We start from the raw sequence: 13,761 nt of genomic DNA, 5'->3' as shown, positions 1-13,761 counted from the left end.
TTTTCGAATGTAACCTTATTCGAAGTAGTTGGCTCTCTTACAATTCCTGGGCTTGCTGCTTTCTTTGCGGCTGTAAGGAATATCGGTGCAATCTTTAGATGCGCTCCTCTCGCATCCATGTCTATATTCTTGGCCACCAATCTTCTCAGGGATGACCTATTTTGTGTAACGATAGGGGCCAGTCTCAGTTTTGGGGTTACGGAATCTCCCTCATTCTGGCTACGCAGATCTTGGGCCAGGTTAGGAAGGTACTCTGCATCCCCACACTCGCACACAGGATCACGGGGTCACTTTCCACTGATTTCGGATGTGGAGACTTTGCCTCTAGCTGAGCTCTATTCTGTGTATGCAAAGTGTTTGTCTGCGACCCTAGCTTGCTTGTTGACTTAACAGTTCCTTTATTATGACTAGCTTCTTTAGCCATGTCTGGTTGGTCGCCAGTATTTGTTGTGTTGATGTTGTTCACTAAGTTATGACTTCCAGCATTTTTACTTTTTTAAATTTTTTGATTTTTAGTTTTTTCTTTCCTTGTTCTTTATAGCACTTTTCTGGGTGCTCTTTTGCCCTTTTTCCACACCTTCCTTTCTTTTCATTCTCCTCCTCCTTTTAGCATTTTGGTTACTCGCCGTAGTCCAATCACAGTCAGCGGCATTCCCCAGATCGCCAGTAACTTCCTGCCCTTCACCACTTACACTCCTTTCATCGGCTTCCAGTACTTGGGCCTCCGCCACCTGGGCCAATCTCATAAATTCCTCCAAGGTTGATTCCGACAGTGGAGTGTCGTTATAGATATTAGAGATCTCTGATGTTTTGCTCTGTTCTGACACCTGTGGTCCCGGTTGCCGGAGCTTAGTCTGCAGTAAGTCTCGAATTTGGGACCGCAACGTGGCATCCCCCTTTCTATTTGCCAGGAAGAGTCGCTGATGGAGGCAATATCTAAACCCTGCTTTGCCACTTTGAGTCGTATGTCACTTAGCATGGGGGAGATAGAAGAGATGATTGTATTCTTTAACCCCACCATCGAGGAGTCACATTTGGCAACTTCATCCGTTAATTCCAAGAGGATACCCGCTTGGCTTTGGACTTCCCCCTTTTAACAGTTCGAACACTGACACCAGTGAGTTAAGCACAAAGCTCAACGCCTTTAAAGTCGAGCTGTCCGCCTGATGGTTTAACTGATTCTCTTTCTCTCCTTCTAGGCCAGGATATTCCAACACTAATCCACTGTTTTCCCCTGGCAGATCAGTATTAGTCTCCAGCTCCAGGACCTCCCTTTCTGGTCCCGTCGGATCTCCCAGCTTTGGGGCTTCAGAATGACTTAAAGATGCTGAGCTCTTGCTTATTTCCTCTTCTCTCAGAATTGGCGAGCCCCAGCTCCCTTCTTAAGTCCGCCGCATGATTTGAGCTTTTGTGTCTCTTTTTGCTGAAGTATTCTTTGATCTTCCTTTGAATATTTTTTGTTGTAACTGTGTATTCCAACCCTTGCCTCCATTGATTAACAATGGCTAGTTGGCCAGTTTTGGGATGTTTTTAGTACAGCCTCTTTCAACGGGGTTTCATGCAGCAATGTGACTGTAACCACCGGTTGCTTGGTGTGTGTCTTGCTTTGAACAACAGGATGTGGTGACTCCAAAGTTGTTGAGCTCTCCATTGGTGCTCTTCGTTAGCATATACTCCCTTAAATTTGGGGTCGGCTCGATCTTGCTTGTGTACAATTCAGTGTACAATTCAACGTGAGATTAAGAACTCTCCTGAGAATCTTGACACCCCCCAACTCCAGTTTTTCTTAATACCTAAGTCCTCACGTGGTGCGTTCAATGCCCCGCGGCTTCCGGCCCCTTACAATTGCAGCTCACTGCAATGCCCACAGTTCCGCTTTCTCCCTCCTCTCCACGTCTGCCTCTACAGCTGGCCAGAGAAGGGAGCTAAAGAACTTGTGAGCTCAGTTTGGGATGCCGTTACTGCAGAGCACCCACCCCACCAGGGCCAAACAGCAGGTCAATGGTATACTTAGTTAACCAACAGACCAATATACAAAAAAAAATTTAAAAAATAAAGTATTTTTTTCTGCCTGCCTCTGCCTGGCTCTCTATCCGGTAAGCGCTGCAAACCCCGCCCGTCCACACTACGCGCAGGCAGCTATGAGCGGCTGTAGGTGTTAGTAAGCAGCATTACCACCGTTACTGGCTTACAAAACAGTGAACTGTGAACAAAACAATGTTTACTTTCGCACTTTAGGTGGCCTCCGAGCACCGAGCTCCAAGCGCAACACCTAGACCCAGTGTACGCCGAGCTTCACCGAGCCTCGGACCCGCCAATGCCGCCAGATTTTCCCAGAATATTCCACGAGCAGTTCCGCTCTCCTTCTGCTATCCTCTGGGCGCTGGGTGCTGGGCGCTGAGCGCCGAGTAACTGCAATAACCAGAGGGGGCCGAAGAACTGGGAACACTGTGAAAAACGCGACCTCCGAGATCTTCTCTCAGAGAAAGGAGCCTTGCCTCGTCTCCTGTCACGTGATACAATGGAGAATCAAGCCGCACTGAGGCTCACAACGAACGTAACAAGCTCAGCCGCCTCCGATTCACCTTAACGCATCCTCTAGAATATAGAAATCCTTCATCCGATTCCAAAAATGGATTGGGAAGCAAAAATAAATAAATTGTGGTACATACCAGAAAGCTTCTAAAGGTCGGTTTTCCCGGTCTGTCACTCTTGGTACGACCATTAGTTGATCTCAGACCCCACTGATGCAACCAAGATGTTAACCTAAGCCCATCCCCGCTCATTCTAGGGTCCACCAACTCTGGCTCGGGAACTCGCAGCAGCAGATCCTCTGTATTATCTAGTAGGTCAGGTGGGGATCCGCTTCCACATTTTACAATAAAGTCTCCTGCGAAGCGCACTACATGTGATCCCTGATCAAGGTCACAAAGATAGTCATCAAAGAGTTGCTTCAATTGAGTCAAACACTTCTCCTTGGATTTGTGTGGACTATTATAAAAGTTTGTATATGGTGCGTTAATAAAAGAACACATGTTAATAGAAGCGTGATTGGACAGTCCTTTATTTTGGACTGTTGCACTATTGCTGTTTGGCTTGCTACTGTCGCACATTCGCCCAGCTCTTAAGTGTATAGCATGTCTTCGTCCCGTTTTACCACAAAAGGCAAAGGAGGTATATCACTTGACTGTGCCAATTTCACCTTAATGATTGGGATCACTGTTTTGTAGAAGTGCTAGTACTCACCTGTGTAACCCTGAGGGGCAGTAGTCATTGGGCCACAGTGGTCTCAAGGAGCATCAACAGTAGGAGAAACAACCTACTTATATCTTCCATATAATTACAAAAAGTTAGTGCATAGAACCAACAATCAACAGATAACCTCTTTTCCCCATTCCAGGTCTCTAGAATACATTCCTTGATTTATTAGGGTTATCCTAACAAATCTTTTTACATGTTTATTGGCTCCAAAGCGACTACCCGACAGCCAAGCCAATAGGCTGGGGGCCATCTCTTGCCCTACCGTCTGTGAGACCTCTTTCATGACCAGAATCGAAGCATCGATACCTCTGAACATAGCCAGATCATATGGAAAAATATGCTTCTGGAGCATGACATTTAGGAGGTGTAGGATCCCTTGTCTCTCAACATCTGGCTTTTGCCTTGGTTTTAACATATACTTCATTCAACATTTTCAGTGCCATCAATCTGTGCCAAGAATGAAGAGAGACGCCTCTGGTGGGAGAGCATAGGTTATCCTAGTCCTCATATGAGATTACACAATTCATATATCTTTCCCATTTCCCTTTTGGCTTGGTTTACCCCATTATCTTACAACTATGATGAATCGTGGTGTATCGGTGACAGGAGGCATCTGCCAACAATTCTAAGTAGGAAGCACTATCAGAAATTTGAAAACCAGGATCCAAGCATTTATTTGAGTAATCAAAAAGCCAATCCTAAAGATCCTTTCTTGCATCACATTGGATACAATTTCATTCCGAACTAGATCAGAAAAGATTAGATGTATAGGCACAGCACATGTGAAAAGGTCACCAAAGGAATGTAATAACTGTCAACTTTAAGCCACTAAAGGTTTTGACGGTTACAAAGCCTCCATGCAACCGAAATTGGTTTATAAAACGATTAACTAAACATGTTCATTGGACACTAAAACCACTTAACAGACACTACATAACACTATCTAATTATGATAAGGATGTTCATGTCTGTAATTAAAATATTGATTGTAGGAATAGACATGCTGTCCTATTCTTTTATACTATTAGCTTCCAACACCAAATGTGCACTGTATGATTTTGTTGGTGTACTATCCTTTTTAAATCTCTGTCCCAATAATCCCTTCTTCTATTTCTATTTTAACAAATACAATATTTTATTTCAACTATTATTCAAATGCATAGAATATGTGTACACAAAATACAAAGGACCCCATGGCCACTACACTAATGTTGTTCTTTTATCCTGGAACTATATGCACTCAACAAATAAAAATAAAGCAACTCTGCTTTTGGCCTGGCAGGCTTTGCCATAGAAGGGCATTCATATTGACCTACAATTTAACTGTCAACCAATAACAAATAATAAACACCACTTCTATTGGAATATGGTGGTCACCTTCCACTTATGCCATTCTCAGCAAACTGCAAAGCAAACAAGACGTCTCCCTCTTTTTTTTAAATTTCATTTTTCTTTCAATATGTTGTCTATTTTCAGGTGAACCTTATGCAAAGGTGGTGTCCAACTACCAAAAAAGCTTCCCATCAAAGGTACTTTCTATCCCCATTATATTAAAAAAAACACAGTAGCCACACAGTAGCCATCTTCGTTGCGATCTAACACGCAAATCACAGTGAATGATCCTATCAGTTCAAGACTCTGCACACAGAAAGCAGCGGCATGGTGTGCCTGCACCTCACTTTTTGAGTAAGAAGCCTTTTTAGTATACTGTTTCTTAGATGACGCAAGTATTTTTGAATTCACACAGCAACAAAAATATCTTTTTACCAATCTAATGCAACACGGGGATCATCTTGGATCTAAAGAATTGATTCCACGCTTGGTGCTTACAGCACAACATGAGGCAGCTTACAAGCCCTATTTATCATCTGGAAATATATTTTCACAGACAGTTTATTAATGACACATTTGATGAGTTACATTAGCATTCCTTTCGGGTGCACATTTATTTTTTCTCTCGCTGCTACAGATTGAATAGCAATTAAAAAGAGCACCACAAGACCTGTTTAAACCAACCTTCTGGGACTTTAGGTACGTGAACTCTACAGCCTTTCGTTCTATCAGTATCTACAGATTTCAGGAATGTACTGTCAACACTAAAGAATGCATAATGACTGTTGGTGTTTGACACAACGCTCATGTATTGTACTGTAGTTGTCATTTATAAAGCACCTTTACCCATTATTATAGTCTCAACGTGCTTGTGGTGGGAACGCCCTCAGGGACCAAAGTCCAGGTATGGGAAAATAATTCTCAGAAAGGCTTAGCATACATGTGTGCATTTGGCCAAGAGGTTGGTTAGGTTTCAGTAAGCAACCCAAGGGGTCAGGCATGTGGATGGGTGCTGCGGTAGGCCACGAGAGTGCATGAGTGCAATAGACTAGTTACAAGTCCATCTAGACAGAATTGTGTCGTAGGTCGTTGCTGCATTCTAATGTGTGTGGATGGATAGCCGTTTCTGCAGCAGATAACCACCGAAATCGTGCAATATGTACCTTAAGCTCCGGTTGAGCATTAATTTTGATGTTTCTGTGTGATCAGATAATCTGTGTGAAAAGACAAGCTACCCCCATAGACTCTTCTAGGTACTATAAACAGGCTACTCTCAAAATCTTCCAAGCGGAACAGACCGGCTATCCCAGTAGATCTTCCGTTGTGACAAACAGGCTACCATGGGATTTAGGATCGTGGGATTCTCTTAAGCGCAATAGACAGGCTACACTTATAGTTTTACTATATATCTTCTAAGTACTAGAATTGGCTACCATCAGGTATCTTCTAAATGCAGTATCATGCATATATCTTCTATGAGTTACAAAGGCTAACTTATAGCACTTCTAGGTTCAGTAGATGGGATACCATCATATCTTCGAGCAAATAGACAGGCTAGCATTATAAGGTGAAATACAAATGTCCACTCCTAGATCCATCGAAGTGCAGCACACTACCCACCCTAAATTTGTCTAACCTACCCAGCTCTTCATGTGCAACACATGTGCCAGCCTCCACAGTTCTTCAAGAGCAATGCATGTGCTAATCTACAGAACGTCAAAGTGCAATACAAATGCTAAACCACAAATTACCTTCAAGTACAATACAAGTGCCAACCTTCCCAATTACTCCACGTGTAAAACATGTGCTAGCCTTCACAGTTCTTGATATGCAATACAAGTGCCAACCTACATAATTCCATCTAATTCCATTCCGGTCTACCTCCAAAATCCATCTGAATGCAACACATTGCCTACTCCCAAGATCCATCAAAGTGGGACACACTGCCTTCCTCCAGAATAATCTAAGTGGGATACACTGCCTGCCTACCCCAAGTGTGACTACGCTGCTAACCCCAAAATACATCTAAGAGCGACAGATTTCCTACCTCAAAATGCATCCAAGTGCAATACGTTTCCTGCCCTCACCGTCTGTTCAGATGCAACACATTTACCGCCACATTGCCTACCCCCAAGAGCCATCTAAAAAAGCGCATGGAGGCCATACAAAAGGGGAAATGGGGCAATATAAATGACAACTAGAATATAAGTGTGACACATTGCCTACCTCCAAAATACACCAACTTTGTTGCCTATCACCAACATACATCTAAGAGCGACAGATAGCCTAACCCAGAATGCATCTAAGTACGACAAATTGCTGATCCTCAACATACATTTAAGAGCGACAGATTGCCTACCCCCAAAATACATCCAAGTGCGACATATTTCCTGCCCTCACAGTCTGTTCAGGTGCAACAAATTTCCCGCCCCAGAATACATCTAAGTGCGACACCCTGCCTACCCCCAAAATAAATCTAAGTGTGACACATTTTCTACCCCCAAAAAACCCTAAGTGCGACTCTCTTCCTACCCCCAAAATACTTAAAAAGTGTGACACATTGCCTACCCACAGGATACACATATGTGCAACACCCTGCCTACCCCAAAAAAAACATTTATCAGGCTATCTGAGGTGAGGAGCAGGTAATCTACACAATGTTTTGAATTGATTGTAGTGATAATGAAGGAGTGGCAGGGTTTTAATTGAGCACAGTAATGGCTGTGCAGACTGCCCGTACCACCTTACCTTAATTGTTGCTGTAGACTGCTTTATCAGGAGTCCATGGGTGAACAGGGACAAACAGGGAGATGAGGTACCCAGTACAGAGCTGCCCTTTGCCTCTGGCCCTCTGCCAGCTGCAAGGCTGTCCTGGGGTTCACTTCTAAAAGTAGCTTCCTGGATGCTCTGGCCAGTCAGGGGCCAGGTGGGCAGGTCAGAGGGAGTCGAGAGAGCTCTAATGGTTATGGTTTCAGGCAGGTCAGGGGAAGTATGGTCTTTTGGCTTACATAGGAAAAATGTAAGAGGGTTGTACCCTCGACCACAGGGTTTAAAGAGCTTTCCCAAGCAGCAGAGGCGAAAGAAGCTGCTTCCTGGATGCTCTGGCCAATCAGGAGCCGGGTGGGTGGGAAACATCGGCGAGGGGAAGAACGCAGGGAGAGTGGGTAGGGAAAGCGCCGATGGTGCTGGATTCACGCAGTGCAGGGGAAGGATGGTCCTTTGGTTTACCAGGGAAAAAGTGAAGAAGGTTGCACCCTCAAGTACTGGGTATGTACCAACATGAATAAAGATATAATTTTATCAAAGAAAGATCTTGGCTTTGAAGGTTTGGTCTAACTTGGCGACATCTTATAGTCGTAAAAAGAAAAAAGAGAAGTTGATTCAATCAATACATTGAGTCGCGTCTCACCAGGTATGGGACCTTTATAGATAGTATGAAGTATAAGTAACCTGGAAAGAGACTGCGCCAAATCTTTGCAGAGTAAGTTTATTGCTCAAAAAGAAATTGCCCTTATAACTGATGACACGTGTTTCGGTCCTCCAAGGACCTTTTTCAAATCAGGGCTATTGATTTGCCTTAACATCATATAATCATAAAACAAATGAAAACATAACAAAATAATCACATTGGTAGACATGTGTACATATCAAAAGTGAAACGACAAAGTGAGATTGAATGAGCATCCAAAAGTAGAGTGTAAATACATGAAACAAAAAAGTACATGGATGTCAGAAATAATCTGGGCTTGGAAGCTTGCATAGACTCTCTTACTCGTTACAATATGTAATATCCCGCATGCTATCGTGCGCTTCAAGCAAATGGTACTTGTCAACCCACTAAAACGCTTTCACGCGATTACTCTTTCACGCGTTTAGCTAAGATGCGCTTATATGGACCACATATGCAAACCTATTAGTTTGCACAAGCGAACGCGCGTCTAAACTTACCGGTAGCCATAACCTATTTGGAACCCGTTAGTTTATGATTAAATGTATCTTTCGCGCATGCGTCTGTGCGTTCTTTACCGATTAGACCAGCCACTCCAATAACATGTGTACCTCTCCTCACCACTTTCGAGCTTGAAACCCAGTACCAAGTACATTTTTACTATCAAGATTCTATAACCAAGTAATACAACAATTTGTATATGAATCTATTTTACAATTACAGGGATTTACCCGTTCAATATATGGAAGCTTATTTTTCACATTATGTGACGGGGGCACCTTACATGACTACAAGGTAACACATTTTCGATACATTTGTTAATATAAACAAACACAAATGATTATAATAATGCTTATACTTTGTTAAATGCTTCACAACTAACAATTGCTTTGTATCTACCTCTCTCCTAATCTCACCCCTGCTTTCTCCGCCCCCTCATTCCCGACCCCATTTTTGTCTGTTTTTTTATTTCTGACATCCATGTACTTTTTTGTTTCATGTATTTACACTCTACTTTTGGATGCTCATTCAATCTCACTTTGTCGTTTCACTTTTGATATATACACGTCTACCAATGTGATTATTTTGTTATGTTTTCATTTGTTGTATGATTATATGATGTTAAGGCAAATAAATAGCCCTGATTTGAAAAAGGTTCTTGGAGGACCGAAACACGTGTCATCAGTCATTAGGGCAATTTCTTTTTGAGCAATAAACTTACTCTGCAAAGATTTGTCGCAGTCTTTTTCCAGGTTACTCATACTAAGATATCATTTTAGATTGGCAATCTAGAACTTTGTGACTGCTGATTGTATTCCATACCTCACCATATATCGCACATATATGTACGTGTCGGCGCAGTGTTTAAATGTATTCATTCTTAAACAAGGATTTTTTAGTACACACTAACCAAGTTGAGCACTGCTTCTTTCAGAAGGAATAACAGGAGATTAGCCCTCAGTCTGCTTTTTTTGATCATCACATATAAGGCTGCAACATTGTGAGGAATCTTGGGTGTAGAAGCCTGGGCCTTTTTTTATTTGTATTAATTAATAAAATGATACAGGTAATTACATCTCAAAAGGGTGGCATGCTAATCAGACCCCTGTTTCAAAAGCTCCCTGCCAAAAGCATAGCATACCCCTGTGCTGCTGACGCAGTCTCCTGATCTACAGTTGCTGCTCTCCAGTGGCACAACGTAGGCTCATAGGTGCCAGGTGCGTTGTCTGACAGCTGATTGAGAACCAAGTCACTGCAGTCCAGAGGCTGCATTTAAATCTGCACCCCAGCCCCAAAAACCACAAGAGGGATGTGTTGGAACCTTGCTGGTCGAGCAGTCCTTTCCTAGGTCCTCCAGTTGTGAGGAGGAGGCAGGTGTCCCAAGGCAGATTAAGCAGGAGTGTGGGAGCCCCACTACTGCAATCGAAAATGGGTGAAATACCTTGTTCTATGGAATTTCTTCCACTCAGGAGGGTCTACAACCAAGTTTTAGCTCACAGTACCCTTCACAAAGAAGAAATAACCATTTGCATATCAGTCTGGTCTCACCCACAAGGGTAGTCCAACACCGAAATGCTAGGGAATTCACCTCTGTACAAAAGTACCATCAGCAACCTCAGACACGTGTTTTGTAGTTATGTTCCAAGGCAGAGATAAGCTCACTCCCTAACCATCCCCAGGGCACATTGAGGGTTAACTGTTGCTAGAGCAAGACCTGCCTCTCTGCCACCTCCATCGGTACCTAGGACCTCACACAACGATTTGTGGGAGAACAAGGACCTATCTTGTCCCTGAGAGCCAGATCAGCCATGATTTATGTGTTTTCACTGCCAAACCGCTTCAGGACATTTTCCAAGTACCATTAGACACATTTGAGCCACCAGGAACCTTGGGTGCTAGTTTTTGTGCTTTCCCGATCTTTGATGCCCGCACAGCGCCAAGAAGCTTGGTTCACCACTGTCGAAAAGCCAAGAACAGTGAGACGGTATTATTGACTCCTAACTGTCCAACTGGTCAACTATAGCCCCTAGAAACTGGTTAGTTCACTTTTGATCCCTTTTGCTTGCAAAACACATATCCTATTATGAAGTGTGTGGTTTTTGATTGCCTTTAACCACAGTTCCATTACCCAGCGTGTTGCATTTTTCTACATTTACATATTCTGTGTTCTTTCCACAGGTAGTGGGTTTTGTAGTGTTTTGTATTTACTTATTATTGCATAAATTGTGTTTAGTAAAAATATATATATTTATATACATATTTATAGAACCTTGCTTGGACATTCCTTTATTGAGGACTGCTGTACTGTGCTGTTTGGGTTGTTACGTTTTCACATTCACACCTCTTAAAGAGTCCAGCCTGCACTCGGTCCACATTACCACAAATGGTGAAGGACGTATATCTCTTGACTGATTGTGCCCGTTTCACCTTTATGACTGGGATCACAGTATTGAAGAAGTGTGAGACATGACTAGGCGGTTTAGCTACTAGTCCCCTTGTACTCCTGCGTTGCAGAAGTCATTTTGCCACAACATGAACTCTGCCTCCTACCTGCCTGACAAAGTCACCATCTCAGGGTTCCATGGAATAATGTCCCATCAAAAATGTCTCCTGAGAAAAAAGTTGCTGTTTTTTGCAGACATTATTACATTGAACATGCGGGGGACACCCCCACAACCCGTTTTTTTTTTTTTTTAACAAGTGGATCAGGGGTCATCCCTGCAACCAGTGCCCATACATAAAGTCATCATATATAATGTCACCAATGGCTTTTCCAGGCCACATTCTGTATGGGACATTATTACCTGATACCCATCTCTGGAGGTCAGTGCATCAACCGAGATCAGGACCGTACCATACTAGATCAGCAGAAATGCAAAAAAACGAAAACACCAGAAAATAAACATTCTCGGACTACACCCTAGATTGTGCAACCTAAGAACCCATCAAAAGCAAACTCACAGGCACAATGTGCAATTCAGGTACATCTTTTTCAGACCCTGGAAGATATCTCCACATAACCTCTCCAGCGCCATATCCTGACAAACGACTACCCTCTACCATTCCTGTTCTGCCACGTAACCCATCTTCCAGCACTGTTGCATGTTACCCACTACGGGCCTCCGTATTTATTCGCCAGGAGTGGCAAAGAATGAGCAAAAACAAAGTGTAAACTGCTTACACATGGTTTAATAACTACTTTACCACTTCATGTATCTGACAAGTGGTGAGGTACACAGATCAAGTAGGGTCCCGACGCCCACATCCACAGAACACCACTGCCAATATCTACCCGGCTTTTATGCACGGACATGGGAGAAGGTATTTACAACTCATCTTCAAAAAAGGGGTTACATTTACTCCTGAAAAGATGCTTGCACTCAATAAATATCCAAAATAACAAAAAAGAAGGCACCATTTTAGCACAGAGGTTTAGAACTGTCACAGGAGTTCACAAAAGTTAGCCAATGTTATCACATTTTTCAGCTAAGGGAATGCTAATGTAACGAATCAAACAGCCCCCAACAACATGTGGACATTCACATCGGATTCATCTGCAATTTTGTAAAATAAAAAACATCAAGCACAACTCAGACCCCTGAAAGAATCCAGTCTCTAAAGCCTAAACCCTCAGTTCTCTGAATTATCACAGCAACAGCGCGGTCTTGCAATACAAGTGGCCTAGTGCAACATGAGGATGCGTATTTTTGAAACATGAAGAGCACTCTGCGTGTCCCACGTCAAACGGCCCCGTTTATTTTCTTTGCTTTCTTGGTGAAGGACCTATTAAAGCAAAACTAGATGCAACGGGTTCACGTAACACAGCCAGGGGCTGGGCAAGTTAGTCACCTGATAGTCTGCAACGTGAGCGCGCTGTGTGCACGCGGACTGCTCAGTAAACCATTCACGCGCGTATATACATCACTCACCGAGCCAGCATTTTGGTTGAACATTTCGCACTTGATATTCGCGCCAATCATCCAGCTATCAGTTTATTTTTCTGTGATATAAGACGGACACGCTGCCGAGAGAGAAAAGAACCCGACACAAAAGCACCTCCACCTGGAGAGACCTGATGACGTTTCCAACTACTGCCTCTAGTTTATGACATGCCAAGCTCAGAGAGAAGACGCTGCTCCATTGCGCATGCTGAGCGCGAGACCTGCATACGCTCCTGCAGAACTTCAACCTGCGTACGCTCGTTGCTGCCCTTATGTGGCAGTGTCGTTTACCTTATGTTTTTGGATTCAAGACTTTTTTTAACAGAAAAATAAAATGTACATGCAAGGCACGTCTGTAATAAGATAACTAACATCTATTCGCCACGATTAAATAATTAAGAATGTCTTCTAATTACAGGGCAAATGCTAAATAGTGCATGGCTTCTATTATGTGCCAGGAGTCTGCCTAAACCCTGCAGAATCACTGCTGTTTACTAGGAGGAAGGGTAAATAGAGCACATTTTTGATTTTGGTGAATTTGCTGGTGTTAGTGCCACCTATGTGGTACGGGCATTGCTAACACAAATGAGAGAGTCAGGACATCTGGTTGTCCTGGTAACTGCTAATGCTCAGCATGAATTTTCTACATCACAAAATGTTTATTTTGTCTCCTGCAGCCACTTAAACCAATGAGTGGATGTAGTTCCATAATTTTGCCTATCAGGAGTCCCAATCTCTCAACTCACCCCAGCACCATCGGCGATTGTAAAAAAACCTGGGGGTCCTAATGGACAACAATCTTACTCTAGAGCCACAAGTAAATGCTCTACTCAAGAAATGCTTCTTTCTCTTGCAAGCGGCGAAAAGGATCCTATTGGCCCTGTCATTCGCCAACAAAACAATCACCATCATCGCTCTCGTCATGTCCAGAGTAGATTATACTTGGGTATGCCAGAACGACTTCTAAAAAAACTACAACGCATAAAAATGCGGCAGCCAGATTGCTTCTCAAACTACCCCGAAAAGAACACATCACACCTGCGCTAAAAACACTACATTGGCTACCAATAAAACAACAAATAAAATTCAAAACACTGTGCATCGCACACAGAGCAATACACAAACAAGGCGCTGAGTTCCTGAGAGACAAATTACACCTACATCAACCAACAAGAACGCTCAGATCAAGCAACGACATCCACCTGGAACCAAAACCCTACAATAAAAGAAAACTCGGAGGATCTTCTTTCTGCCACTAAGCGCAGAAAACTTGGAACG

At 43.1% G+C, this 13,761-nt stretch overlaps 1 protein-coding gene across 2 annotated transcripts in view; it reads right to left on the bottom strand.

Annotated features, from left to right (window-relative positions):
* The window catches only part of LOC138583275 (zinc finger protein 436-like), a 119,717-nt gene extending 107,092 nt beyond the window's left edge, over positions 1–12,625 (bottom strand). For both annotated transcript variants that reach the window (XM_069655373.1, XM_069655374.1), the window contains exon 1: positions 12,472–12,625. In XM_069655373.1, coding sequence (XP_069511474.1) covers positions 12,472–12,522 — 51 coding nt within the window. In that variant the 5' untranslated portion in view covers positions 12,523–12,625. The remainder of the gene's footprint in view (positions 1–12,471) is intronic.
* Between the last annotated feature and the right edge of the window lie 1,136 nt (positions 12,626–13,761).

This window comes from Ambystoma mexicanum, chromosome 3q (genome assembly GCF_040938575.1).
Source record: "Ambystoma mexicanum isolate Mex_15411 chromosome 3q, UKY_AmexF1_1, whole genome shotgun sequence".
Classification (NCBI taxonomy): domain Eukaryota; kingdom Metazoa; phylum Chordata; class Amphibia; order Caudata; family Ambystomatidae; genus Ambystoma; species Ambystoma mexicanum.
This window is presented reverse-complemented; position numbering and strand designations above follow the sequence as displayed.